At 48.7% G+C, this 27350-nt stretch overlaps 1 protein-coding gene across 2 annotated transcripts; it reads right to left on the bottom strand.

Annotated features, from left to right (window-relative positions):
• Positions 1-663: 663 nt before the first annotated feature.
• Positions 664-26366, bottom strand: paplna (papilin a, proteoglycan-like sulfated glycoprotein). 2 transcript variants are annotated; one of them, XM_086182727.1, is made up of 28 exons: positions 25197-26366; positions 23340-23402; positions 21586-21689; positions 18153-18213; positions 17873-17975; positions 17519-17649; positions 15319-15442; positions 14734-14814; positions 13922-14094; positions 13624-13747; positions 13410-13536; positions 13222-13287; positions 10566-10770; positions 9757-9933; positions 9508-9658; positions 9101-9181; positions 7990-8188; positions 7666-7750; positions 7321-7447; positions 6425-6890; positions 4563-4721; positions 4343-4470; positions 3640-3694; positions 3321-3467; positions 2231-2358; positions 1905-2013; positions 1341-1516; positions 664-831 (listed from the first exon to the last, which is right to left on the bottom strand). In XM_086182727.1, exons 2-28 carry the CDS (start codon positions 23394-23396, stop codon positions 671-673), a joined length of 3705 nt encoding a protein of 1234 aa, XP_086038853.1. In that variant the 5' UTR covers positions 23397-23402; positions 25197-26366; the 3' UTR covers positions 664-670. The 2 variants fall into 2 exon arrangements, with proteins under 2 accessions (XP_086038853.1, XP_086038854.1); XM_086182728.1 differs by lacking the exon at positions 13222-13287 and having other exon boundaries at positions 25197-26365.
• Positions 26367-27350: the final 984 nt, after the last annotated feature.

A 27350-nucleotide genomic window follows, 5' to 3' on the forward strand; every position in this document is an offset into this window, starting at 1 on the left:
CAGGCTGCACGACCCCTTGTGGTGGAAACAGGAACCACAGCTGACATGTAGAACTGAAAATACTTCAAACCCTCAGGAGGTTTTATCAAAATATGATTTTATCGTCAAATAATTACATACAAATAATCAAGAAATGAAAATAATAAGAGAGCTTGTATCAGCAACAAGAGCAACCTTGTATCAGTCACGTGTCAAAATGTTGTTTATAAAAGAGGGAATCAGAGAAAATCATTCACAACATCATCTCAAAATCCCCATCATTCTCTAGAAAACAGAGAACACGCAGGTCCAGTGAGTAATAACTTAAATCAAAGACATGGCAGAGCAGGAGAGAGTCTCCTCACAGTCAGCAGACACGTCAACACCGTTTACGTTTCCTGTTACAGTTTCATTCAGTGTTTCATGCAGCAGTGTCGAGCGACTCCTAATTCACAGACGGAACTACACCTACAGGACACTGATGGTCCCTTTTTGTTGTTGCACTCATGAATTGTGATTCTATGCAGTGTTTTCAAGTCCTTTTGGCAATTGTAGCAATTCAGAGTTGACAGAGTTTTCAACAGGCAGTCCTCCGAGGTCACACACACTGCCCATCTCAGTCCCCTCAAGCGGAGTTTTAAGCCCCCTCCCCTCCCCTCCCCTCCCCTCCCCTCCCCTCCCCTCCATGGCTTTAGCCTCGCCGCCCAAACCTGTCTCTCCTCTGTGAATGCCTGGTACAGCTGGCACAGCAGAAACTGGAGTAATACGAGTTGGAGCAAAGTCGGGCGTAAACGATCAGCTCACAGTTGGCGAGCTCGGGCTGGTCGACACACTCTGGCGGGACATCAACACCTGCAGACAAACACACAGCGCTAAAGTCTGAGCCTCAGGTCGGACTGCACTGCTCCCAGCTGACGTTCTGTGAGGTTAAATCATCTTTGGAGGACGGCACGGTCTTTGTTCCCTGTTGCAGTTCTCCTGTCAGACCTCACTGGAAGGTTTTTCACCAATTCAGTGTGAAGCGTCCAGCGTTCTGGAGCAGAATGAAGCTCATCAGATCATCCGTCCATGACCAACTTTCACACCAGTTTCATTTTAGTTTTCATTCATACTTGAAGCACATCCACTCCCCATCCACCTGCCGTCCCTCGACCTTTGACCTGCAACAGGTCATCAGTTCATCCTTAACGCTTTTCCCTCCGAGTGTTCCTGAGACATGACCCCAAATGAGGACGGAGTGGAGGTCAAGATGAAGGTTTTTTTAAATTCGATTTCACATCAAGAATAGCACTGTCAGTATCCATGGTTACGCCTGTGTGCAACAGACCTGGCAACGCTGTTTCAGCAGTTCCACTCCTCACCTTGCTGTGTGTCCTTGATGACCCGTACTTCAGCCGTGGCGCTCACAGAGTAGATGCCGGTGTAAGCGTTACAGGTGTAGGTGCCCTCGTCTGAGGGCTTCACGTTGTTCAGGATCAGGCTGCCATCCGCTGACAGAAGAATGTTTCGTCCATCGGGACGCACCAGAACGCCATTTCTGCAGGGGAGGAGGACAGATAGAAACTCCAGGTACAACTGATGAACTTTGTGTCCTCTAACTGAGGTTTTTGGAGGAAAAACAGTTGAGAGTTGAGAGTAACAGGAACCCTGTTAAACCTGCGTGTGTCAAGTGGTCACCACATGCCATGATGTTACAGTTTCAAAACAAAAGACAACATAATCACGTGTAAGCTGAGGCCACGCCTCCATGATCGTGTCAGTTTCAGTTTGGAAGTTTTGGCATCCATCAGTTAAGACCCCTTAAGTTCACTTCCTCCTCCATTCAGAGACGGTACTGAATCCCCACACTGCAGGTGGAGTTTTACATGCTGCTGTGGGGACCAGGATGAGCAGCTACTCAGGATGCTGATGATGCGGATCAGTACCTGGACCAGCCGATGTTGACGTTGTCTCCTGACACCACACAGGGGAGCAGAGCGGTGCTGCCCTCCGACACCTGGATGTTGTTTGGAGCTGTGGTGATCTTCAGGTCCGCTGGACAATCAAACAAGAAGAATGTTTCAAAAATTGATTTTTTGTGTGTCTTTTACCTCCAACCGTCACTGGTGAAGGCCATGAGGGAGTGTGACACCTTTACTGACCTCTGCTGGTGACTCTCTGACATTACCGCATCAGAGCTACATTCTGTCAGTCAAAAAGAAAACGCAACACTGCCCCCAGACCTGAGGTCAAAGATGTGAAGGAAACCTACCCTGGACTCGGAGCTGCAGTTGCTTCTGCTCCAGCTGCTGCTGTGTGGAGGCCGTACACGTGTAGACGCCAGAGTCGTCAGACTGGAGAGGGCCGAAGATCAGGGTGCCGTCTGAATGTCGGGTGAACCTGCAACACAGCAGTTCAGACAGAACCAGACGATCAATGTTCTTCAGACGGGAAGACAGCTGTTTCTGTTCCACTGAAGCTTGGAGGAGATTCAGGACACGTTGAGCGGTGCACATTTTTGACCCTCGCGAACAGAAATGTCACACAAACAAAAGTTAGACTTCCAGCAAGTGCAAAATATAAAACATGAGTGGTTCCTGGAGTTGCACAACTGTAGGGAGACACACCGATTTTACAAATGTCAGAGAACCGTCTCTCGCAGCTGTTGATTCCTGTGATTATCATGAAGACCGACCAGCGCAGCCACGTACAGTCATGGCGTGAGTAGCTTTCACACCACTTCCTCGGCGTCAGCCACCTCGCACGTGACACAGTCACGTTTGCTTTTCTCCACCCAGGCGCCTCCAACCATCCACGTCTCCAGTGGGTGATTCACAGCCATCTGCAGGGCCAACCACTGCCACTCCCGACTAAGATTTTTAGCAATGGATGGATGGAAATGATGCAGAGATGCATCCGTCCGTCCGTCCGTCCGTCACACGTGATCACCATCACCTCTTGTTCAGTAGACATGTATATATAAAACCTCATCTGTTGATACATGACAACCTGTCGGCATTCACGTTCTTCAAAAACAGCAAACACACTTTCACATGATTGCACACATTTGCAGCACAAACATGTTCTGATGGCTGCACGGCCGTGGTACGTTCAGGGTGCCTCGGAAAGAGGAGAATCTCCCACTTCAGAGGGAAAAAACACGTCTCAACACCTCAATATCTCTCGGCTCTGAAGATATCAAATATTCAGAATGGAGTTCAGAATGGCATCGGCGCAACACCCAGCTTGGAAGGAAAAAACGCCTTTATTTTTTCCCTTCCATCACTTTGTACATTGAAGGCTGCATCCAAGCTACTGACTTATCTGCTCTGGGTGCCAGCATGAGAGCTGAGACAACTTACCTCGAGTCACTGAGTGTCTGCCCATCTTTTGTCCACTGAATGTTGACGGACGGAAGGGCTGACGGAGGGAGGATGGTGCAGGGCAGTCTGGCCGTTTGTCCTGCTCGCATCTCCAGCGACGATGAGCCTGACCGCTCGATACTGAACCTGAGAGGAATGATAACAGGAGTGTCAGGATCCAAAGTTTTGCCCTCTTCAGAATTCAGGAGAAGATCGCTGATGTCTGGAGTTCATTAATTGTTTCGTATCTTGAAACACGTGGAAAACGCCTTAAACCAGCAAAGCCTCACCTTCCTGTTAGGAAACATTTTATTCTCACCTGGGAAGCGGACCGTCTCTGGGCAGCGAGGTCGGGCTCAGCTGAGATGATCTCTCTACGCACAGTGGGACAAAGAGTGAGCAGCTCCTGTCATCATTCACTTACATAATGTTATATGAACACGTCATGCATAACTTCTCAAGATCAGCATGTTCTGACACAAATTGTGACATAATCTATGACATCAGGGCTTCACCCCAATTTACTGGGTTTACTGCAAATGGACTAATTGGGGTTAAAGTCGGTCAAATTAACGTTTCGACTGAAACGGCCTCCAATTAGGTGATGACACACCAGTAGGCGTCGTCTGCAGGAGCTTTCTCTGAACTTGGAGTTTCACACAAGCAAATACTGCTTTGTCGATGGAATTAAAGCTTTTGAAGTGTCATCGATGAATCAGCAGCTTTGTCTTGATCCTCCAATCACAGTTTTGGTGTCACTCGTCCTCATCGTGCCGGCTGGTGCACAGGGCAGCAAATAAAATCCAACTGTTGTTGACCTGGGCAAAACACTCCAGGGAGCCATGTTGCGATTGGTGAAAGAAGAGGAAGGGCAGGGTTTGAGGTTCTGATTCAGATTCTGATCTGACCAACCTGGGGAGGGTCGTGCCACCGCACAGCTCCTCTGACACGTCTGAAGTTTACTGGACCGACTGTGGTTTTGCTGGATGACGGAACTATTCGACGCGGATGTGGTGCGTTACCTGAGACGGACAGGTAGATGTAGCGATGGTCTCTCTCTCGTTCTCGCGTCGCTAAACACAAGAACCAACCAGAGTCGGACTTAATGAGAGGACCGACGAGCAGCGACCCGTTGGGCTGCTGGTGATGTCTGAAGAAGAACAGAAAAGTCACAAACATTTATGGAGAGCTAAATGGCTGGTTGAGGTAGTCAACACTGACGTGGAAGTGTGTCTTAGGGACCTGTGGGTAGACAGTGCGATGCCCTCCCGTCTCCACTCCACAGAGACGGTGGATGACGGCGGCGGGCTGACTCTGCAGGGCAGCACCACTGTCTGGCCAACTAAAGCCTCCACAGTGGACGGGTCGCTCTTATCGATGGTCACTTCTCCCAGGGTCAGACTGACGAGAGACACGAGAGAGAACAAAGAAAGAAAGAAAGAAGGTGGCAGAAACAGGAGAAAAACGTAAAAGGAAGATAGGAATTAAAAAAGGAGGAAGAAAGTGAAAGTCACTTTATGCTCTACAGTTGGTACTAAATTACTGGGTGATTAATAGTCACCAGAGCAAGCATAAAGGTTGCCTGCGTCCAGGCCTCCGCAGTTTGTCAAAGAGAAAAAGTGAGAAAAGACAGAAAGCAGCTTTGGCACTCAGAGGGCCCATGCAGCGTGAAGACAACAAGACAAAGAACCCACAAAACAACAAGTACAGACAATACTGATGGATATTGTGTAAACAGACAAAGGACAACCCTCCCTGCACCAGAAACCAGACTGAGACGTGTTCCCACAAAGACCCAGAAGCTCCCTGTTAACTACAGGGAAAACCCAAGGTGAGCGTAAATACAACGCAGACAAACGTGGTTTAGTGACCACACGCACACAGACACACACAGACACACGGACAGATAACAGCATCACAGCAGAACCTTTATTAGTTTTATGTGACGACAACACAAAGCCTGCGGGTGGTGGCTGACACAGTGAGGTAGCAAGCACAAATAACCAGGAGACGACAAATACAACTGGAGGCAGGCGGTGAAGACAGAGTCCCAGAAGCATCGAACAGAAGAGCTGTCCATTTCTAACCGAGGGGGAAAGTGTGTGCGGGTCTGAGCAAGAGTCCGTGTTGGATTTTACAGAGCAGGATTACATCAGCATCACAGGAGCTCAACTCAAAGAGCATAAAGTTACATCAAATCCTAACAAAGCATGCAAAAATAATGCAATATTCTGTTGTACAAATATTCAGAAAATGGAAAGACTGTTTAATATTATATTGTTAAAGAGTCTTTTAGCACCAGGCAGTGAATCTCTCATAGACAGTATAAAGAAGTGGACGTAGCTTCCAGGTTTGAAAAGTGAAGTCAAAGCAGAAACGGCTTGCCCTCAGTTGGGTCGAATGGCCAGCAGAGGGCGACTTCAGTAGAACTCTGACTGTAGAAATGTACATATTTACTCCAACTGGAGACTTTTCCTGAATGTCTTTTACCATGTCAAGCCTTCATCACGACAGATCGATGTTCGTTTTGTAACTCTGGGCGATGAAGGAGGGTTGGCTTTGGGTGTGGCTTCAGACATCTGACATGTTTTCCTTTTTTTTAGCTGTTCTACAGGGGTTATGCCAGCGCGACGTCCACTCTTCCAGACAGTCTAGAGGATCTTTGCCTTCTCTGGATAAAAGTTTCAAGTTTGTGCTGCCTCTGGCTGCAGCTAGCATCACTGATGGGTGAGGTTATTGGAGGCTAGAACTGTTGCACCTATAACCACACCCAGCAATGATGTCACGGTGACACATCTACATCACTACTGCAAGCTGCAAAGAAAATCTGAAAAAATAACAAGCCCTGACAAAGGGGACTACTTTTCAAGTGAGCTACTTGCCTCAAGCTCTGAGATTGGATGTTTAGGTTTGACAACTGCAGCTGACAAATTTGACTGAAAGCATTACGCCCTCATATCTGACCGAATCATGTGAGGCTGAGTTTTTCTTCATTCTTTGGCCCTACTCAGCAGGGGTAGGAGGGCTGTTAACAGCATGACTGGGCCTGTGGAGGTGAGGCAGGGGCGTGGCGTTAGCTTTGGCCGTGCTCCCGAGCGTCTTACCTGGCTGCTGGGCCAGTGTGCTGAGCAGCAGTGGCTGGGAAAGGCCGACGGCCCCGCAGGTAGATTCTGCCCCTGTGGGCATGTGTGGCAGCACTTGTCGCCTGCCTGCCTGTGGAGGTGGAGCCGCCCTGGACTGTGAAAATCCTTCCCATGTCTCGTGACCTCCCACCAGTTGAGCCTCCAGAGGGAGATCCCCCTGCTCTGGCGCCTCCCCCTGATGATGTGCCTCCAGAGGTTGTCCTTCCAAGAGTTGATCCTCCTCGAGGCGTCGTCTCGCCGGCCGTATGCCCTGAGCTCTGGCATGCCCTCTGGCACTCTGCTCGGTTCATGAAATTGTTACTGTTGCCATGGCAACCGCCGTACCAGAACTGCACGCACCTGGAGGTTATGACATCAAAGTGGAATCGTGCAGTCCAGCCAGCACAGGAGCCGGCGGCGCGAGGCAGCGAGCAGATGGACCGCTCAACTAGAGGGAACAGAGAGGGAAACCCGTCACGGCCTCGTTACACAGAGTTAAGCACATCTGTACTTAGAGGCAGGGTTCTTAGCAGCGCCTCATGAAGGTTGGTGATGGACGGAGGGGTGCTGATGCAGATTTGGGGGGAAATGTCATGGTCAATGTCTCCCTCTGTGGTGCTGAGATTACCAGATCATAACAATCTACACCTGAATAAATGCAGCCTGTCCGTTACGTTGCTATCAAAATAGAACAGAAACTGCTTTAAACTGGATGCCTGTCGCCTTGTCACCCCGTCGCCCTGTCACCCTGTCGCCCTGTCACCCTGTCGCCCTGTCGTCCTGCCAACCTGTCATCCTGCCAACCTGTCGCCCTGCCACCCTGTCGCCCTGCTCCGTGTCTATCTCATGCAGGCGCTGTGAGGTGTCCAGTCTCTTACGGTAGTTGGGCGGATTGGGGCAGCCCTCCCCGTTGGGCCCTTCTGCAATTGAGGTGCGGTCATAACAGCACCCATAGGTGGTGGTCCTGCACCCCACTGCATTCTCAGTAGGAAGAGAGGAAGCAACCTGGGGGGATGAAAAACAATCATGAGAACATCTTACAAGACAATCAAAGTTCATCAGCTTCATAACTCAACCTCTAAACGACGCTGGCAGTTCTTAGTGAACTCAGGCGGTGACTGACACCTTTAAAAACACTGCCTGCTGCGGTCACTCAGGGTTCACCACTGTCTGCACGTGATGTGGCCTACGAGAACGGTCAGGGTTCATACGTGTTTGCTTACAGTGGGCGCGGGGGCCACATTCTCTGGGCAGCCCTCCCTGTAGGGTCCCCGAGCAGCCGTCACTCCGTCTTGGCAGCAGCCGTAACTGTCACACAAGAGGACGAGAGCAGGCAGCGTCAAACAAGAATTTGTACAAAAGGTTTGAGCAGAAAATAGCAGCAGATTTAGCGTTTCGAAGAAGCCACAGCCTCTCTGGCAGGGACCCGTCATTTGTGGCTGCATCATGCAAAGAAACCTCTGCTTCGGGTGTTCTTCCGGCCATAAAAGTGACACCCAGACAAAGAGTCTGGTCCACATGTGACCTCAGCCACAGTGTAATGATACCTTGTCTGAACACAGGATGGTTGAACCGGAGTGGGAACGGAGTGGGCAGGACAGCCCAGACCCTGGGGGCCCCCAGCTGCAGTGCGTCCATCAGGGCAACAGCCATAATAGGACTGGCTGCAGTGGAGCGCCGGGGCGGAGCTGTAAGGGTCGTAGACGGTGTTGGTCTGGCTCAGGTCCACCGTCTCGGGCCTGCGGGCTGAGGTCCAATCAAGCAGGGAGAGAATTCATACATGAGCGTACGGACGAGACCTCATAGCTCACGCTTATTAAAGGGACAACACAAACACAGCGAGTGAGCAGAGCGAGAACCCAGTTCAAATCTGGATCCAATATTAAATCATTATCTTCATATTGTTTGTGTTATTGCTTTTTTGTATTTCTTTTCACGCATACGTTGTATTTTATCTGTTCTACCTGTGAACTCTTGAACTCCTAAAACAGGACCAGAACCACTTCTAGGCACGTAAAACCACAAAATGAGAAATGATTTGTTTGTAAAAGCTCATAATAAATAGATGCACAAGCAAAGTTGAAATTCCTGAACCCTGGGACAGAATGCCGGAACATGCCAGAAACACAACAGCCAGCACTGGCACACTTCAGTGCTTCAGAAATATTTTAATCAGGGTGACAATGCCCCTGGATCTCTGAAAACATGTCAATCAAGGCCCGATAATTAGTGCGGGGGACAGGGGCTGGATGGGGGAGGGGGAGCACATGGGGACAAAGTGACAGAAGTTAGATCAGCCGAGAGGAACTGAGGGGAAGGAAGGAGGGAGGGACCACACCCCCCCTTGTTCCTTCAGCGTAACCCTGGCTGATAAAGGTTTTTCTTTCCAGTGGTTCATGTTCTGACTGGCATCTCCTCACTAGAAAGCGTTTGTTGAAAATTTAGTGCAAACAAAACTTATGCAGGAGGAAAAAAATAGTCCAGAATTGCTGTTGTGAAATTCTTAATAAATCCCTGAGTCCCGAGGACGAGTCCAACTGTTTCTCATCACTGACTTTGCGAGGGACAGTCAATCACCTCATATTCAACATATATCATGTATGACCACAGCTGGAGTGTCACAGACCAACTGATTCTATGACCAGCAGATAATCTGACCTGTGGAACGGTCCGGCACGTAGGGCGTGACCCCGGTCTGGGTGCTGTCGTGACCCCTTGGATCCTGGAAGCTGGGGACCTCTGCAAACAGGAAGGCAGGGGGTTTATGGAGGCGGCTCTTCTAGTTAATGCTCTACTGATCTATGTTTCTACCTGAATGTTCAGAGGTTAGATGAGATCTCACACACACACACACACACACCCTCCAACCTAAGTCACCGTGCTCAGCAGGCTTCTGTCTCTCGTGCTCCACAGGTGGAAGTGTCGAGGTTGAAGTTACCACTATCCTCGTCTTATTCGTCTAACTTTGTAAGTCATCTTGTTGTTAAAACGTTTCATGTTTCACTTTGAGACATGAACACAACACGTGATCTGTTGGGACAATTTTGTATGAGGCCTGTGCTCACGCTGGGGGGTGTAGCATGGCTGGGTGTTGCAGCGCTCCACTCTGGCGGGTCGGGGCTGGGAGTTACATTGGCCCACAGGGTACAGGTTCCTGTCCCGGTCAGAGCAGAGTACCTGACGCTCTCGAGAACCAGAGCCGCAGCTCTTAGAGCACTGGGGGGTAACAGAGAGAGACGGTAATTGGTCAAATAATCGTCTGCATTTGAAAGAAAACTGACAAAAATGGTCCTTAGGAACTGATGTGAACTCACCAGTCCCCACTCCCCGACGTGCCAGCCGATCTGGCCTGTGCAGGGGGCCATCTCACAGGGTTGCACGGCGAGGGGGCGGGACAAAGAGCTGCAGGACCTTTCATCCAACACGGCACCTCCTGATCCCACACAGGTGACCTCTCTGGTCTTTTCACCTGAACCACAGGTGACTGAACACTGCAGACCAAACAAAACGCAGATATCTCAGGACATTCAAGGCCTTAAAATGTGACGTCATCAGAGAAAATCTCAGGAAACCAGCGACTTCAGTGGCTCAACAAACCCCACCCACATTTCCCAATGAGGTTTGTATTCTACGCGTCGTCGACTGTCTGTGAGGACTCTGCCCCCCCAACCGAGAAGATTTAGTTTGTCTTCCTCATGTAATCTTGGTTTTGCATCTTCAAATCACTTCATTTCTAAAAAAAAAAATCTTTTTACAACTTCAAAAAAGAAATGTACAAACTCTTCCAGTTCAATTGTCAAAGCTGAGAACAACAACAGCTTCAACTTGATTTTAAAGAGCATTTGTTGACCAGAAGACAGAAGATCCATCAATGTCCTCTCACCCAACTCTGAGTCTTATTATCACATCAGTTTTCATCTTAATTCTTTACGCTTCATTGTTTCAAAACCACACAGGGACTCTAAACCCATGACTGAGCGGCACAGGGATGCAGTTTCTATGATTGAGGCGAAATTCTTCTTCACTTTGAAGGAACTGGAACCAGAAAGAAGATTCAAGCTTGCAGCATCGTAGCAAACGTGCAGAGGAATTATCTGAAGAACAGACAGTTGTGTTCTCTCACCGCACTCCATCTGGTCACATGATACTCTGCACACTTCTGCATGTTGCAGGTCTGCAGAGTCGGTGGCGCCTCGGCATAGGCGGCACAAATGGCGTCCTCCACCACACGAGGTCCTGAGGCATCATGGGAAATGCACTGCACGCTGCGCATCTGAGAGCCTCCACCGCAGGAAACAGAGCAGGCGTTCCACTCGCCGGTTCTCCAGCTGGGAACGCCACCAGCCGAGAGGGGAGACAGGAGACAGGTCAGGGATGCTGCGGCCGCTCACGCCTGCTGCTGCCTGGCGTCAGCGCCTGTGTTCTTCCCCTCATATGAAAACATTTCTGAACTTTTGACCTTAAAGTCTTGCAGTTTAACTTAAATAAATTCCATCATTCACATTATTGATATCTATTTTTGGATTAATTATGAATTCTTTCGTCTATTAAAGATGAAATAAACGTGAAGATTTTCTAGAGCCAGTGAAAATTTCTAATTTCTTGTTTTCCCAGGACCGCAAACAAGCTGATGTCAAGTCCTTCAGGTTTGAGCTGAGCAAGAACCTGCTACATCTCTGAACCTGAGACGAGCGGTTTCTGTTCAACTAGGTTTATCAGTCCTTTGACTACTTGCTTCACCACGAACTGAAAAGCAAACAAGTAGGAGTTCGTGGGATGCTAGTGTTTGTTCAGACACACACAAACGGATCCACAAGTTCCAGGGGAAATATCTTGACACTTGAATAAAAACACACGTCCTTTTAGAGACTGAAGAAAATCCAGAACCCCCCGCTGCTGAGTGGTTTCACCTACTTAAGTAATGACAAGAGGCAGCAACACCATTAGCCAGCCTGGAAAGAAAGGCTAACATTTGCATTTTATCTCCAAAATCTATGATTATATAACACAAGTAGACGTGTCCTGCTCCCATGGAATGTTCCTTTCAATTGAGGGTTAACGAGGGTCCAGTTAGCATCACTGGAGCTTCATAAACATCTCAGGTTTCTCAGCAGCAACAACATTTAAGACAAGAAGCAGGAAATACCAGAGAGTCACTGACTGAAGCCCAGCTATTCACTCCCAGAGCACTGCTGCTGCACGTCAGTCATACGTACACAATACCCAACAGCCCCCACATGACGACCTTTGACACCTCACAACACACAAGCTACTCTAATGGACACAGACTTTTACTGTTTGCTAAAGCGGTCAGGCAGCAGCCAAGCTCAGGGATCAGGTAGAGGGGCCGCAAGTTGTGAGGTTAAGGAGGAAGATGAGAAATCTGCACCAAATCAGCCTCCGGTGTCCCTGCCGAGTCGTTCAGCGTGTCGAAGAGGACTGAGAGCCGTTGGAGGAGATCTCTGAGCTGGGCAGCTGCCCCCTGCCTCCTACTCAGGCTTCTGCTGATTCTAGAGTCAAACACGAGCGAGGAGGGAGAGTTCCATCATTGCTCACGCTTTAATTCATGTTTGTAACTGTAATTTACGTTGCTGGTACTTTTATGTGGCCTACAGCAAAAGAATTTGGGTAAGTCCAGTTCCCATGATTACATCCACATTAAAGGCACCTGAACAAGTTTGTGCTGGTCCACTTTCACCCTCTGGCTTGCGCTAAGGAAGTTAGCATGACATTACAACAAAAAACAAGTAACCAGGAGCCTCATTTATAAATCTGTTGGCAGGAAAGGGACCATAAATGCGTAAGGACAAAGCTCACACCCCACCCTCGACACGTCTCCATCCAGCCTTAAATCTGTCTCCCCAGTTTCCTTTGTCTCCACTATCTTTTTCTTTTAAATCTCGTGGCTAAAAGTTGAATGTAGAGAGACAGGAGATGAAGGTTGCGTCTGAATTGCTAAGTACCAACCTACGTCCTCCTGCTACGACCTACAGCTACGTCCTACTCCTACAACCTAAACACGGCGGCACCATTCGGACACCCTAGAAGATTGGTGGTGAAGCACGACCTCTGCTGGCAGAGCACAGATACCGTAATGAGGTAGACAGCACCAACGAAAGCCCCACCTGCTGGCCTGGCCGCCGTACTGCACTCCACTCTGAGCGCACCCTTCATTCATTCTCTATTATGAAGCACATTAACGCACCTGTAAAGGTGTGTTCACACCGCGTCACGTTTGGTGTGAACACGCCTTTAGTCATCAACAACTATAAATGTTGGTGCTGCATCAGAATGGGAGACTGTTGGTGGCCCAAACTTGGCTTGAGGGTCCACAGGTTTTTAGGGGACAAAGAAGAAGTCCGCGGTGCATTGTGGGCCATAGGTTGCTCCATAGGATGCACCTGAACCGATCTACAATGTGGGCGTGTTTAGGCTGGAATTTAGGTTGAGAAGTAGGTCGCTGCTCGTGCCAGTTGTGGTTTCAGACAGCCTCCGACCTGCTCTGAGACCTACCATCAGACCTACTTGGCTATTCAGACGCAGCCGAAATGAGGAATCTCAAATAAGCAACTATCCGCCTAAGCAGCTGGGATCTGGTAGCTATCTGTTAATACGCTGCCCCCTGTTGGTGTGGAGTGCACTAGCTTGGTCAGGTTACCTGCAAATTGCACTTTTAATCAGAAATTTACAGGAGATCAGTGCTGAGTGAAAGAAATGATTTCCATCTCCCCCGTGTTTGTAGTCAGCTACAGCTTCACGAGGACCAGACCCAAGGTTACCTGAGTATATAGGCTCTGGGTCTGTCTGAGGATCTCCACCGCTGAGGCGGATACAGGTACGCCATCCTTTACAATTATAACATATCAACAATGGTCAAAAAGCTACTTTAAAATGATCTAAAAAAATCTAATGAAAGCAAGTTCTTCATCTGGATTTGTTCTAAATGTGAGGTTTGAGCGTAACTAACCTGCGGCTCTGCGGGCAGGGCTGGGGGTTGCAGGTTCTGTTGGTCTGAGGTCTTGGCAGCGAGGCACAGAGATAGTCGGGGTAGGATTCGTTATCAATGGTGCAGAAGACCAGTCGGGACTGGTAGCCTGGCCAAGGAGGAGAGGAAGCTTCAGGCAGAAGAAAAAGAATCGACGTTGTTCTGTTCGACACGTTTCTCTGTCTGGGAATCTGACCTGATCCACACTCCCTGCTGCAGGCGGACCACGATCCAAAGCTCCAGTAGTAGCCCTCTCTGGCTTGCCCAGTGGGAAGGTAGAATTCATACTCCACTCCTTGGTTTGGCTCCTGGCTGATCAGCTGAGAAGAAAGTGAAAATAACAGTCAAAGTCATTTTTCTTTTTTTCTTTTGTGCTTTTCTTCTCTGTTTCTCGGCACAGTTCTGGGAATTATTTAAACATTACATCATTGGAGGAAATATCTGAAATTAAGAAAAAATCTGAATAGCTAATGTGCATTTTTATGAGATCTCACCTCAACAACTAGCGGTTCAGTGGTGGGGCCGCGGCCGATGATGGTTTCAGGGGTGTTGTCCCCCTCAGCACCTCGCTGGTAGTACAGCATGGTTCCAGCAATGGGGGTCGCCCGGGAGAACTCAATTACCCAGTGGCCATTGAGGTAGTACTCGCCACGCAGGTTCTTGATGGCTGACCAAACAGCAGACAGTCACGGTACATGCAGATTGTCACATTTTCTACTGGTTTGGTTTGGTTTCTGGTTTCTACTGGTTTGATGATGTCACATTTGTTAACAAGTTCTAAAAAGTGGTAAGAAAATATAAATTCAGTGTTGCACCTGGAATCTAATCTACAGAGGAGGCGGAGCAGTGGTGTGAGATCTCAAACTTCTCATTTCTGTGTAAACGGGACTAAGAATTTATGGCCAGTGCAGTACTTTGCTTTTCAAACCTGGCCTAAGATGTAACGTTGTATTTACTTTCACTAAATCTCATTTTGTGTATCCTAAAGGTTTAACAACAATACTGCATGTATTTCCCTCTACATCAATTGCATGCCCTCGTTAAAGTCCTCCATGGTTGCCTGTGTACTTGACCCCCGGTGCACTGTTGCATCAAATCACCGGGAGGCGTGACCTCGTTGGCGGGTCTACGTGTGGAGTCGCCTAATTACATGCACAAAGTTAACAAACCGGGACATGAAAACTGCTCTGCTCTTAAGGACCTAAACAGCACATGATGGAGCCTTCGCAGCGTTGGAGCTTCTCAACTTAACCTCATGTTGCTCTTCCTTTCTCTCAGAGCAACAGGAAGTCAGACACCGACTCACCCAGGTAGTTGCGTGTAGCCACCGTTTCTCTGATGCTGATCGTGGTGGCTCCAACAGGGATGATGAACATCTGGTTGTAGCCTGAGACGCAGAAGAATCCAAACGATCACATATACGCTACAGAATATCAGCCTTTTACAAGTTCAGTTTGATCAGAAGGTTCCTTTCGGTTCTGTCAGAACTGGAAAAAGAAGAATTGTCCTGCAGTCTGATTGTTCCACCTGTTGCTCTTTTGTTATTAACACTGTTCACATTTTGGTATCAGCACTGTAAGCACTGTTTTTAGCACAGTTAGCTTACCCTGTTGTTAGCTCAGAGTGGTAGCAATGTTAGCTGTGGTAGCTTTTTAGTAGTTCTGTTAGCGGTCGGTGCTATTCATAAACAAACAAGTTTAAATTATGATTATGATTATGATGTAATTATTATGATTTTTTAATCACTATTTTATAATGATGACAACCCAGACAGGAATTTGTCAAATTTACTCCGTCACAAGTTTCGATGGTGCATCCTGCATCTTGGGTGTTCTGTTCTTGGATATTTCTGCCAGAGCTCCCTGGAACACCAGTCATCGAGGAAACGTACCAGTGGGGAGGTCGCGAACAGAGAAGGTGTTCTTGACAAGGGAGCAGGACTGTCCGTTCCCCCCACACTGCAGGCAGGGGTCTTCCTGCTGAGGAGACTCCAACATGTTGTCACAGCCCAGACGCTGGAGGAGGAAATCAGATCAGTGAAATTAATGACCAAGAATAATCGGCCGCACATCGGGTTCCCTCTATGACAGCAAAGCAGAGCGATCTAAAACCATCCAAAACCTCCAAAGGCAGCAAACGTCTGCAACCAAACCCCGAATGACATGAAAGGATCTTTACTGAGTTTTTAGGACTCAAATCATTTTGTGACATGGCGCCAGTGGTAAGAGGTCTGGTCACGTATTCCTCCGCGAGGAGTTGGGTTAGTAAAGACCATTCAACTGCAGCGATGATCTAAATGCTGGGTTGCAGCTTTACATGCAGCCTCAGACCCTAGAAACACTTCCCTGTTTCTGCCTGAAAACTGCTGACTTCACCCCCTGTAGGGACTGCAATTACACAGCGAGGTTCTATTCTGTGTAAAGAACCATTATTGTGTATGTGAAAATACACATCCTGTGTGCTGAGTCAGCAACAACAAAAACCCTAAAGAAGGCTGGGTCGGGTCACAGAACTGCACGATCACGGGCCAAACCGATACCAAACCTGTTTTAGCAAGAATCCAGTGGGTGCAGTAGGTTCTGGAACACTCTGTTCCAGAGAACGTAATAATCGTAGAACCCAGCACAACAGGACATGCCGACAGAGGGAGCTTTGAGACATTTATTGTCCACAGACTGGGTGAGGTCAAAGGTTAAATGGGGGTTGTTGTGATAAGCACATGACAACAGAGAGAAAACACGAGGTGATTCGAACCGCTTGGTGGGTTGATCCTCGTCCTGATTCCTGACAATGATCTGAACCAACGAGACCGTTTCATGTTCGGGAAAAGACCCCAATCTTTGTACAAAATCTGAATATCATAGAGGATTAAACATCATTATCAGATTAATAAAGAAACGCCTGAGTCCCCTGAGGGGAGCAGCAGGGAGGAGTCATGAAGGACATGTTGAGACGCATGAAATGCAAATCAAGTTGGAACGTTTTAAGTCTTTTGGGTTGGAAATTAATTGGGAAGCTTTTGCACTTGAAGGAGCAAAATCCTCCACTGCCTTTAAAGCGTGTTTCCGCCTCAAGTCAACGGCCATTTGTGGATGCTCTCATGTGGCGGCTGCCAGAAACAAACTCGTGGGAACTCTCTCAGGAACGTTTTTAGGGAAGAAATAAGAACCTAATTTAGGGATCGATAGCCAGTTGAGCTGCGCACTGGTCCGGACCAGAACCCAGTCAGCTCCCATCACTTCTGTATCAGCTGATGATCAACTGGCTTTCAGCCAGCTCAACGGATTCTCTTCATCTCCTCTCCTCTGGATCCTCTGGGACCGTCGTTGCTGCTGCAGCCGCTCCCCCTGCCTTTGACTCCCTGAGGACAGGAGGGGAGGGAGGTCCCACACCAGAGCCGTACCACCAAAATAAACTTACAGCAATGGCAATTAAGTGTTCTTTTTGACAGAAGTGGTCCTGTCTGAAGTTTACATAGTAATTTTGCGCCAGCTCTGATTGCAGCGTAAGTGCCAACGCACGCCAAAATAGAAATAAACATGAGGGAATCAATCATTGCTCCATCGGCGTTTGTTGTGTTCCATTCTGCTCTTCTTCTTCTGCCTCCTCTGCATGTCATTGTTTTGACAAGCTCAGAAATGATGTCGCAAATGAAGCTGTCACAAAATCATTAGGTTGTGAGTCTGTGGCAACAAATCACCAGTTGGAGGGGTGTTCCTGTAAACGCTCCTACGGCGAGCAGAGGAAAGAGGACGATAGAAACACAGAATTTAAGGTGGACTGACCTGCAAACTTGACGTTTTATACCGTTTTACAGGCTATGTATGCTCCTAGAAGCTGACAGGAATATTCACTTGGAACACAAAAACTCTATCTCCAAAGACAGGAACTATATGAACCATAATTCTGGCCTTATTGTTTCTAAGGTTTTCATCTGACTTCATAATAATTCATGGAAGCCAAACATTTCACCATCAAATCCCTGGTATTGGTCATTAAATAAATCTCATTTTGACAGAGTAGAACTGGCTCTGAGTCCAATACTATCAACACTTTCATGGCGTTTCAGCAGATCTTCTCATGGAACCAACCTTGCAGACTCCCTCCACGCAAATATCTCTCCGTCCAGGGTGGCACGGTGTCCCATCAACCACGGCACTGCGATGGCGGTAGAAGAAGTTCTCTCCCCTGGGCATGCAGTTCAGCTCACACGGGTTCTCAGCTGCACACAGATGAGTGATTTTAGGGTAAAGGTGCCCTTTCCCATTTAATCCCTACAACACACAGCTGACTTTATATGGCTGAAGACAAATACAGCAGTTTCTACTTCAACACACACAAAATAAGAGCCCCCAAGGTAAGAGGAGCGTCCTTGGAGGCTCAAACCAGCTCTGAACTTTGGGCCACTCTTACATGATCTGCCAATCCCTTGCTTTGATTCTAACCTCCATAATAAGGGAGCCACTTGTAGCGTTTCCCCTGAAAGTCGGTCCCATCGAACTGGGAGCACTGCTCCTCACGGAAATCCCTGGACCCCTCTGGACAGTCCTGAGGAGAACAACGATGTCACCAGGTGAAACTTGCATTTGAAAGTCAGACAGCGTTTATCTTTGTGGCAGCTGGCTAAGTATGAAACAAACATAAAAGCAAAGCAAAAATGTTGCGACTAAAAATCTCTCAGACAAAGACGGGAGCCCAGAAGTGGTTTCAGATGCGTTTATTCACCTGGATGTTGCAGGAGCGGTAAGACTTCTCTGGCCCAACACAGTTGTGTCCTCCATCCGTTCTGCAGGAGGAAAAGGGAGCAATGAGACGATACTGCTGAAGAGGATGAACCCCAAAGCATGGGGTGACCCTGTGACCTTTAGTGCCATCATGAGGTTTTTGATTTGAAGTGACATACGTAAACATGTTGGGATGGGCTGTCATGAAGGCTGATTCACTCACAAGGCTCTTACGACGCCATAATCATATAAAAATGTGAGTCGAGTTTGGGGCAGGACAGGCTGGTGATCTGGATCGACAAGCACCAGGCTGGAGCGGAACGCAGACGTTCTAGTACCGATCGTCCTAATTAGAACACCAGGTTCCAAACATTAACCTCTTCTTCAGTTCCGACCGCCAGCACTGCAGTGGGAGACAGCTGGTTGAGTTCTGTTAACTGTGTCTCACAACCACGAACCACAGGGTTTTCCTGACCGACTGTTTCTTGTGCCGCTACTCGGACGTGTATTGACGCATCGTAACAAGTTCTTGTGTCTTCGATACGGTTCCTATTGACTCTGTTTCCTTGTTGCTAGCGCATGATTTCATCAGAAGTTGTGCCACCAACATGTAATGAAGCACACAGAGGTTGTGATCATTCTGTCTATTCCTACGCCAGTGGGTGGGGGGCAGAAATAAATAATCCCCAAAAAATGTAGCATCTTTTGAAAGAGTCTTAGATGAGGAAATAACCAGTTGGAGCTCTGACGTTAAGTGGCATTCCTCTTTAATCTGAGCCTGTAAATCCCAGGGAGCTTTCAGCCTCAACATCCACCGTGTTGAACCTAAGCTTAAGACAAACACACACACACACACACACACACACACACACACACACACACACACACACACACACACACACACACACACACACACATACACACACCGGTGACTCGTGAGACAGCAGATTGCTTTGCCGCCCTCCCTTCCAGCCATGCTGATAACTCATGATTAAGTCACCTCCAAAAGTACCCGCACTTCAACCTGAAAACAAGACGCAGCTGTCAGCGCCAAACCTAAAACATGTCAGGACAGTCGCTCACAACAAGCCGCCTTCAACTTTTCACCCAGGAATGAAAAAATAAATATTCAGAGCATCAAACAGTACTTTCATTTTGAAATTATACAGAACAGGCTTGTAGAAGAAGTGAAAGCCATCACCATAGAAAGCATGATCACACAAAATAAAAATAGATTATAATTCACGAGCCTTTTGGTTAAATCCTCACTTGACAAAATAACAATCTTAGTCTCTCTTGTGAATTTTTATAGTCTGAATCTTCTCAGTGGAGCTCAGGTTAAGAAGAAAACACAATTAGTACTGCAAGATGGGAGTTCCCGTAAAGCAGACAATGATCAACCAGTCTAATCATAGTATTCACAGGTGTGATTCTGACAAACGCAGCAGACAGGCTACAACATCCAGCCCCGTGGCAGTCGTGGGCAGGACCTTTCCCTTTATTCAACACTTGGCTGCTGAGGGGAAACAGGCACCGAGCGTCTGCACGGACATGTTGAGAGCAGCAGCTAATGGAGCGATGGCGGATGCATCATCAAGAAAACATCAAACAGGTTCCTCCTGTTACCCTTCACCTCACCAGCTCTGGGAACCTGCGCCAGCTCGCTGCCCGACTCACAACACCCCAGCCGGGTTCTGGGTGCTCAGAAACATAGATTTGCCTGGACGGGGAAGTGTTGGTGGGGATAGACGTGCTTGCGCCGCGCCCTCATCGTTCATTTAGCTTGTACTCATGAGCTGATTGTGATGTCAGATGATAGCTCAGTTCACTGGTGCAGCTAGTTGCTGTGATGGTGACGTGATGCTAGCCTTCTGGCGAGTTAAATCACGTGACCTTTCTGAAGCATTGACCTCCTGAGTTTCACTTCCTTTTGTCTGCATGGGAGACAAGGTTGTGTCTCACTTTTCTGTATTCTGATGACAGAAATAAAGCTGGTTTTCTGCAGGCGGCCATGTTGCTCCTACAGTGGGACGCCCCTAAACTTTCCACCTTCCCACCTGCATGAACACACTGTTAGAAAAAAAGAATATGCTAACTTCCTTAGCGTGACCTGGAGGGAAACACCCACGTTTACCGGTTGACTTACAGCCCATCACTCGCCCATCAGTGGAAGATCTGAGAGGTGAAGGTCTCTATGGAGCCACCTGAACACTGAGACCCGAGACCAGGTCCAGATCGGGTCCTGTTCTATTATGTGGGGTCCCAGTGTTAGTTTGATACATGAAGCCTGGACAGGTTCAAGCAGCCCCTTCCAAACACCTCCATCTCCTTCCTGACTTTCTGTCTTAATATGGACGCAATCTGATTTATGACGGTGCGGTGGGTCTACGCTCTGAGCGACCATTTCAATGGCTGAAAGCCACTGCGGGCTTCTGTGCTGCTGTGGTCAGTTCCTATGTGTACTTACAACAATGGCAGCAAGCGGTTCTGCAGATAAACAGTATGTTGAGCAACATTTGCATTCAATGAAATCAATATAATCCAGAAAAAGAGACGTGTGGAAGTTACTGTGGCGTTGGGGGCAGCCACGTCTTTCTACGCTGTCCGAGGGGCCAGGATGTTTGACTGTAGGGGGTCAAGTGAGCAGGGGAGGACTTTGATTGAACATGTGAGCCCTCGAGGATACCTCACGTACTGCCTGGCGATGTAACACTCACAGCCGTCACATTCCTGGAGAGCTACAACTTCTACTGATGGCAGTCTAAGTACAACCTAATCATGTTAATGAACTTCTACTTCTTAATTTCTACTTCTGGGTGGGAGTACGACACGTTTGCTTCCTGGCTCTCGAGTGCTGATCTCTATCTGAGTCACATGATGCAACACGCCAGCTGGATAAAAGCAACAGCAGCTTTAAACGGAACATTTACCATGGGAGTTGGCAACAAGTGCAAACTCTCTGTGGTGCGAAGGAAGCAGCTTGAAATAGAAACCCCAAAATGTACAGAACCCATGCTTCCAGACACATCTGCAGCCAGGGAACACGATGAGCTGATGTTTAGCTTTTTATACCACAGCTGAGGTTTAGTTTAACCAGAAAAGAGCAGATAGGAGCTCATCTTAGCGTCCTCAGCAGCCCACGCCCAGCATGAGAAGGAGCCCTTCTGATGGGCTGGGGCCCCTCGCTGAGGTCTGATTTAGATTCAGAGCAAATCTCCATCCTCCTGACCTCAAGGCATTATTTTAGAATCAGTCTGTACCCTGAACCTGGCAATTACCTCCACTCACATGTGTGTTCTCAGGGCCCCACAATGAGTTTTGTTGACTCACTGTGAGTGCAGAAGTGGTGTGTGTTTGTACATGTATGCAGGAATGTTGATGTATACGCAGGTGCACTGAAGGGACGAGTGTGTACATATAGGCAGGGAACATACCTGAGAGTGATGCATCGTCTGGTTCTTATGGTCACGCCACTGCCGCAGCTGCGGCTGCATTCACCGTAGGGCCCCCAGGCCTCCCAGTAGTCCCCACCGGGCCCCTGGACACACACACCAACTGATATTCAGGATCTTTCTTTCCTTTCAAACCCCTCTGAGCTGATGTCACCTGCCACTTTCAAGGTAAGAGTCTTGGAATCTGGTGAATGGACTCAATCCAACATGATAAACAACACTGCGTCAAACTGCAACATATAAGAGCACATTAATATGGCAGTGATTAAGTTGCAGACATCGAGAGTCTGCGTCCACCTGAGCAGCGTTGGTTTTGCTGCTACACTACAGAAGGCCTCGCAAACGGTTTCTCAGCTAAGACACTTTGTGTGCAGGGGTAAAATGTCTGTACAAGGGAGATGACTTCATCTGCTCCGGATCAGATTAAGCTCAGGACAAAGGTTCACACACCAGCCTGCACAAGAGGAAAGGACTGGTTTGTGTTTAGCGCTCGAACATGTAGGATGTTAAAGTTGCCATTCAACTCTTGGATACCAGAAAAAGCACCCGAGTGGATCATCATGACAGTGCTGGTGCAGCAGCTCAGCCGTCGCAAACAACTGGAAGGAAATGCTGGCCTCAGAGAAAAACACTTGGTTGGCTGCTTCAGCTTTCATAAACACAGGATAAATAAATGTGTGCAGGTTTTTGAGGAGCACTCAAAGACTTTAGCATCGGCCGACATTTCTTAAAATGCCGTTTCTCGTTCTAGATCTGCTCTTGGGTTCTTTTTTGCCTGACACTACACCTTCATCCAGTTATTCACAAATCTGCTGAATGCTTTTGTAAAGTCCTGCTGAAGAACCGGAGGAGCCCTCTGGGCCTGAGAAGTGAAGCCACTGGAGAATTCCCCAGCGTTCTCCCTTCTGACCAGGAGGGGGCGACTCCACTGGTTGCAAAATGAAGTCAATGAGAAAACAAACCCTCCCTCCACCAATCCATCCATCCATGTTCCCCCTCTTCTCCTGTTGAGGGTGGTGGGGGTGGAGCCTATCCCAGCAGCCTTCCCCCTGGACAGGTCACCAGTCCATGGCAGGGCCAACACATAGAGACAGAAAACCATTGGCTCTCCCAGCCACGCCTACGGTCAATTTAGAGTCTGGATTAACCTGGTCCCTCTTGATGTCTTTGGACTGTGGAGGAAGCTGGAGTACCAGAGAGAACCCAGCAGGAACAGGGAGAACATGGAGACTCACCCAGAAAGACCCCGTGCTGCAGCCGGGGCTCCACCCACAACCTTCTTGCTGGGGGGCCACAGTGAGGACCACTGCTCCACGGGCCGCCAGAGAAAACAAATCTTTCAGTCAATTCTGGACTTGTTCAGAGTAACAGTGAAGCTAAAGCAGGATCTGCTTCAGGGCGGGGCTTTGTTGTGATTGACATGTTGATACACTTTAAACAGGAGGGGGGGCGGGGACTCCATCAGAGCTCCCCCCTCTCATCCAAATATGGTCAAACCAGCAGCTAAAAATCAAAACAACAACAGGTCGGACGCTGGCTACGTCCTCTTATGTCATACAGTCTATGGTTGAAACATATGTGGATTTTTTAGCCAGAATTATTACAAAGTTGCCATTTGTGCTGGTGTTATGTTGCACGTTCAGCACACAGGAAGTGAGCCGTGGAACGTTGCGGTTTGCAGAAGTTTGATGTTTGAGATGTTTGATGTCAGGAGATGCAGCTTTTCAGGAGTTTACCGTGAACGCGGGCGCCCAGCAGAGCTGCAGGAGCAGAAGCAGCAGGAGCTTCTTCATCGTTCCCTGGAACACAGAAGCAGAAGAGCCAGAGTTGCTCAGTGACTCTTGAGGAAACAAGCCAGGGCAGAGACACGAGAGACGCTGCTGCGGAGCCTCACAAGGAAACATCTTTGTGTGTGTGACAAAACAATTAAGCATCAGCTGTTTCACTGGCAAACTGCACGCCGTTGGCCGATAGCGTTTCCTCAACCGCTGCCAAGCGTATAAATCACGACGGGTTTAATTGCAGAGTCCCGGGGAGACGAGGAGCACGATGACAGATGCAGCCGCGTGCTCCGTGGTTTGGTTTGCAACCACCACGGATAAGCAGCAGCTGGATCCACATCTGGATGTTTGTGCTGCTGGTAAACATCTTAGTTTGACCACCGCAGCTCAGTTTACACTCCCAGGAGTCACATGGAGAGTTGAGCTGATTCCACTGACGTCAACAATAACACTGCGTCACCACCATCATCATCATCATCACCACCATCATCATCATCATCATCACCATCATCATCATCATCACCATCACCACCATCATCATCACCACCATCATCACCATCATCATCATCACCATCATCATCATCACCACCATCATCATCATCATCATCATTATCATCATCACCATCATCATCATCATCACCATCATCATCATCATCATCATCACCACCATCATCATCATCATCACCATAACCATCATCATCATCACCACCATCATCACCATCATCATCATCATCATCATCACCATCACCATCATCATCACCATCATCATCATCATCATCATCACCACCATCATCATCATCATCACCATCACCATCATCATCATCACCACCATCATCATCATCATCATCACCACCATCATCATCATCATCACCATCATCATCATCATCATCACCACCATCATCACCACCATCATCACCATCATCATCATCATCATCATCATCACCATCACCATCACCATCACCATCATCATCATCATCACCATCACCACCATCATCACCACCATCATCATCACCATCATCATCATCATCATCATCATCATCATCATCACCATCATCATCATCATCTGTCAAGTCTGTCAGCATGGTTCCGCCTCTTGTGAGTCACTCCAAACTTCCCCCTCCTCACTCGCTGACTCAACTGGGCTGAAAAAGTGTCTTTTATGGCACTGGGGAACCATGACGGAGCCTGGATTATTGTGGTTATTAATATCAATAAATCACTGAGCGCGACGTTTCTACAGCCCTGCGTGACATCTTCTCGTACTTGCGTCCCTTGAGCAAACCCCTTGAGCCCCGCGCGGCCTGGAGCGCAAAGCCGGTCCCCGGGTGAACCTCCAGCTGATGAACATGTGGCTGGAGGCTCTCAGCCGCTTCTCCGACAGAATTAACTCTGAACCCTGGAGCATCAGGGCAAGTCAAGTCTCGCGCCATGCGATGCACGTGCAGCGGGCCCCTGGTCAGCGGGCCCCTGGTCAGCGGGCCCCTGGTCAGCCTCTGACGGCGGGTCTGACGGGGTGGAGCCGTCGACCATCGTAGCAAACGCAGGGTTTTTTCGCGTCTAACATCTCTGGAGTCAGTTCGACAGTTTCTCCACTAACAGTCAATGAGATGGCGTGACGTCAGACTGTATTCTGTGTAAAGGAAGTTTCTATGTGATCTACAGTCCGTCAGACAACGAACCCTCAGCGTGATCCTCCTCTCAGGCTCAAACTCCGCTTCCGTTCTCTGCGTAGGAGCCAGTTCCTCCTCGCGGCAGAAATCAGGACAATCTGAGGAAAAGGTCACTGGAGAGGACAGTCCTCGTGCTACTTACCCTCTCCCGTGCTTTAAACGTGCGGCAGGAACCGCGGCTGGATCTCTGCGCAGGAGCGTGTCTGACGCGGCAGCGGCTTCTTTCCCTCGCAGACTCGAAGACGCGTCTAAGAGGAGCAGGGCGCTGTGGATATATGAGGAGGTTACCCGCCTGGACCTCTCTCTCTCTCTCTCTCTCTCTCTCTCTCTCTCTCTCTCTCTCTCTCTCTCTCTGTCTCTCTCTCTCTCTGTTCTGCGTCAGGAAGAAGTGAAAGTCCTCCTCTGCGCTCGAACCAGCGCGCAGCGTCCAGGCCAATTACAGTCCTTCTTCCCGGAGACGGCAGCCTCCAGCTTCCACTCTGTAATTTCAGACTGTAAAAATAACAGTTAATCAACGTGTTAGTCAGCTTTAAGGCACCATCAACAAACCCCATATAGACTCTTCGAAAGGTTTATTCGCTCTTTGCTGTGACCACCTCGTCATTACCACGCGCCCCGTGTGAGCATACACGTCCGTAATGCCGGGTCATCGTCCCAACTTATCTCCTTGCTCCTCTGATGGGAAGCCACGGTTGTAATTTTTGGATAAAAATGGGTTCCAAATGTTCGTCCCTCAAAGGAGACTGAGATCTTCTTGTTTGCTGATTTCCTTCGTCTTTGTTTGGGGTCTCAGAAAGTTTCCCTGCAGTAAAACTCCCTGAAATGCTTCCCTTTCATTTCTGTCACCTCACTCAAACTAGAAGTAAAAGTACTGCAGATACAGGCCTCTTCTATCCGCCACTACGGCCTCGTCCATCTTGACTCTAAAAGAAAAAACTACCCTCTGTTTTTGGTCCTCTGGCACCGGGCCGGCACCGACCACCTCGGCCCACTGCAGCCAGGCACCAATGAGTGGAGGAGTGTTTCCTGTGCCGGAGCGCGTGGGGTCACGGCGCTTCAACACGTCAGCTCAGAATCCGGTTGGTGGGCAACTCGGATCAGTGAGGGGGAAGACTTCCGACTGACCAAATCTAACTGGTTTGTTTTAGCTCAAGTCACCGTGTTAGTGGGGTTTTAGCTCCCAGCTGCAGAAGCGAGACTTGGATTATACGTGTAGAGCTCTGGGAGCTGATGCCACAAACTCCCATCATGCAACTGTCCAAATCAAAACTCGCCGTAGCAGCAGGAAAGACATTAGAACGGCTGCAGGCAAAGGATCCTGGCAGCTAACTGGTCCCATCACCGGCTGGTTCTGTTATACTGGTCATTGCTGAGCCCTGAGACGCCAGGACACTGGAGAACATTTCCAGGGGAGAACATTCTATAGGGTTCTGAAAGAACCCGAGCAATGCCAGAACTGGACCACTGCTATGACGCGTGCCGGCAGCGAGCAGGAGAGACGGCGCTGGGGCCTGACAGGAACCTCCTAGCAGGACTCAACTGAAGCTCAGCAGTCCACTGCTGTTAGCTAACAGAGCCGAGCTGCTGGGACCAAATTCCCCGTCCTAAACGGTGTATAGAAACTCTTGTCGGTGCCACTCATTAATGCTCAAGCGTTTCATGCCAACATGGCGGCGTCATGTGACGAGACTCACATGACACCTGGAGCTCTACTCAGTGTCTTGACGTGGAGTTTAGCTGCTATCAATCTTCAAGCTCCGTTAGCGTCCAGCCTCCCGTGTGAAGCTGCGTGCTCAGAAGGACGGATCCACCAGAAATAACGCAGAGGGAGAAAAAGCTCCTGAACTCCAGAGACGTGGCGGCGAGCCGCTGATAAACTGGCGCTGGTATTTGAGGGAAGCGCCACTTTAACTGATGGTTCTTATGATGCTGAATCTTCTCAGCACGCCACCCCACAGAAACAGAGTCCAACTAGTCAACGTCATCAGAACCGCATTCATGCAATAGTTTGTGATTTCCACTCATTAGTACTCACTGTTCTACCCCCACCCCCACACATTTGATTTAATACGGTGACACTGGAAAATGAACGAGTCTCCAGAGCTGATCTTTGTTTTCTTCTCAATGAATCAAAGCGGTGCTGCGAGAGCAAACACACCCTTCATCACCCTTTCATACCCAACATGTTAAATTTGGACAGAAGCAACAGAGGAAAGTGATTATTTGGGGTTTTTAAGAGGAAACCAGCGCTGCCAGTGTTGCTTAAGCTGTGTTTAAACATCTGCCAGATCCCCTT

The sequence above is a fragment of the Aulostomus chinensis genome, chromosome 17 (assembly GCF_037954235.1).
Source record: "Aulostomus chinensis isolate RoL2024-O1b breed Wild chromosome 17, RoL_Achi_v1.0, whole genome shotgun sequence".
NCBI lineage: Eukaryota > Metazoa > Chordata > Actinopteri > Syngnathiformes > Aulostomidae > Aulostomus > Aulostomus chinensis.

What these genes read in the sequence shown, in the direction of transcription:
- paplna (XM_086182727.1), bottom strand. Translation starts at nt 23,396, where the DNA reads ATGAAGAAGCTCCTGCTGCTTCTGCTCCTGCAGCTCTGCTGGGCGCCC. An exon ending in ATGTGGCCCCCGCGCCCACT is followed by an intron (nt 7,448 to 7,665) that starts GTAAGCAAACAC and finishes TCATCCCCCCAG; the next exon opens with GTTGCTTCCTCTCTTCCTAC. An exon ending in CATCTACCTGTCCGTCTCAG is followed by an intron (nt 3,695 to 4,342) that starts GTAACGCACCAC and finishes CACTGTGCGTAG; the next exon opens with AGAGATCATCTCAGCTGAGC.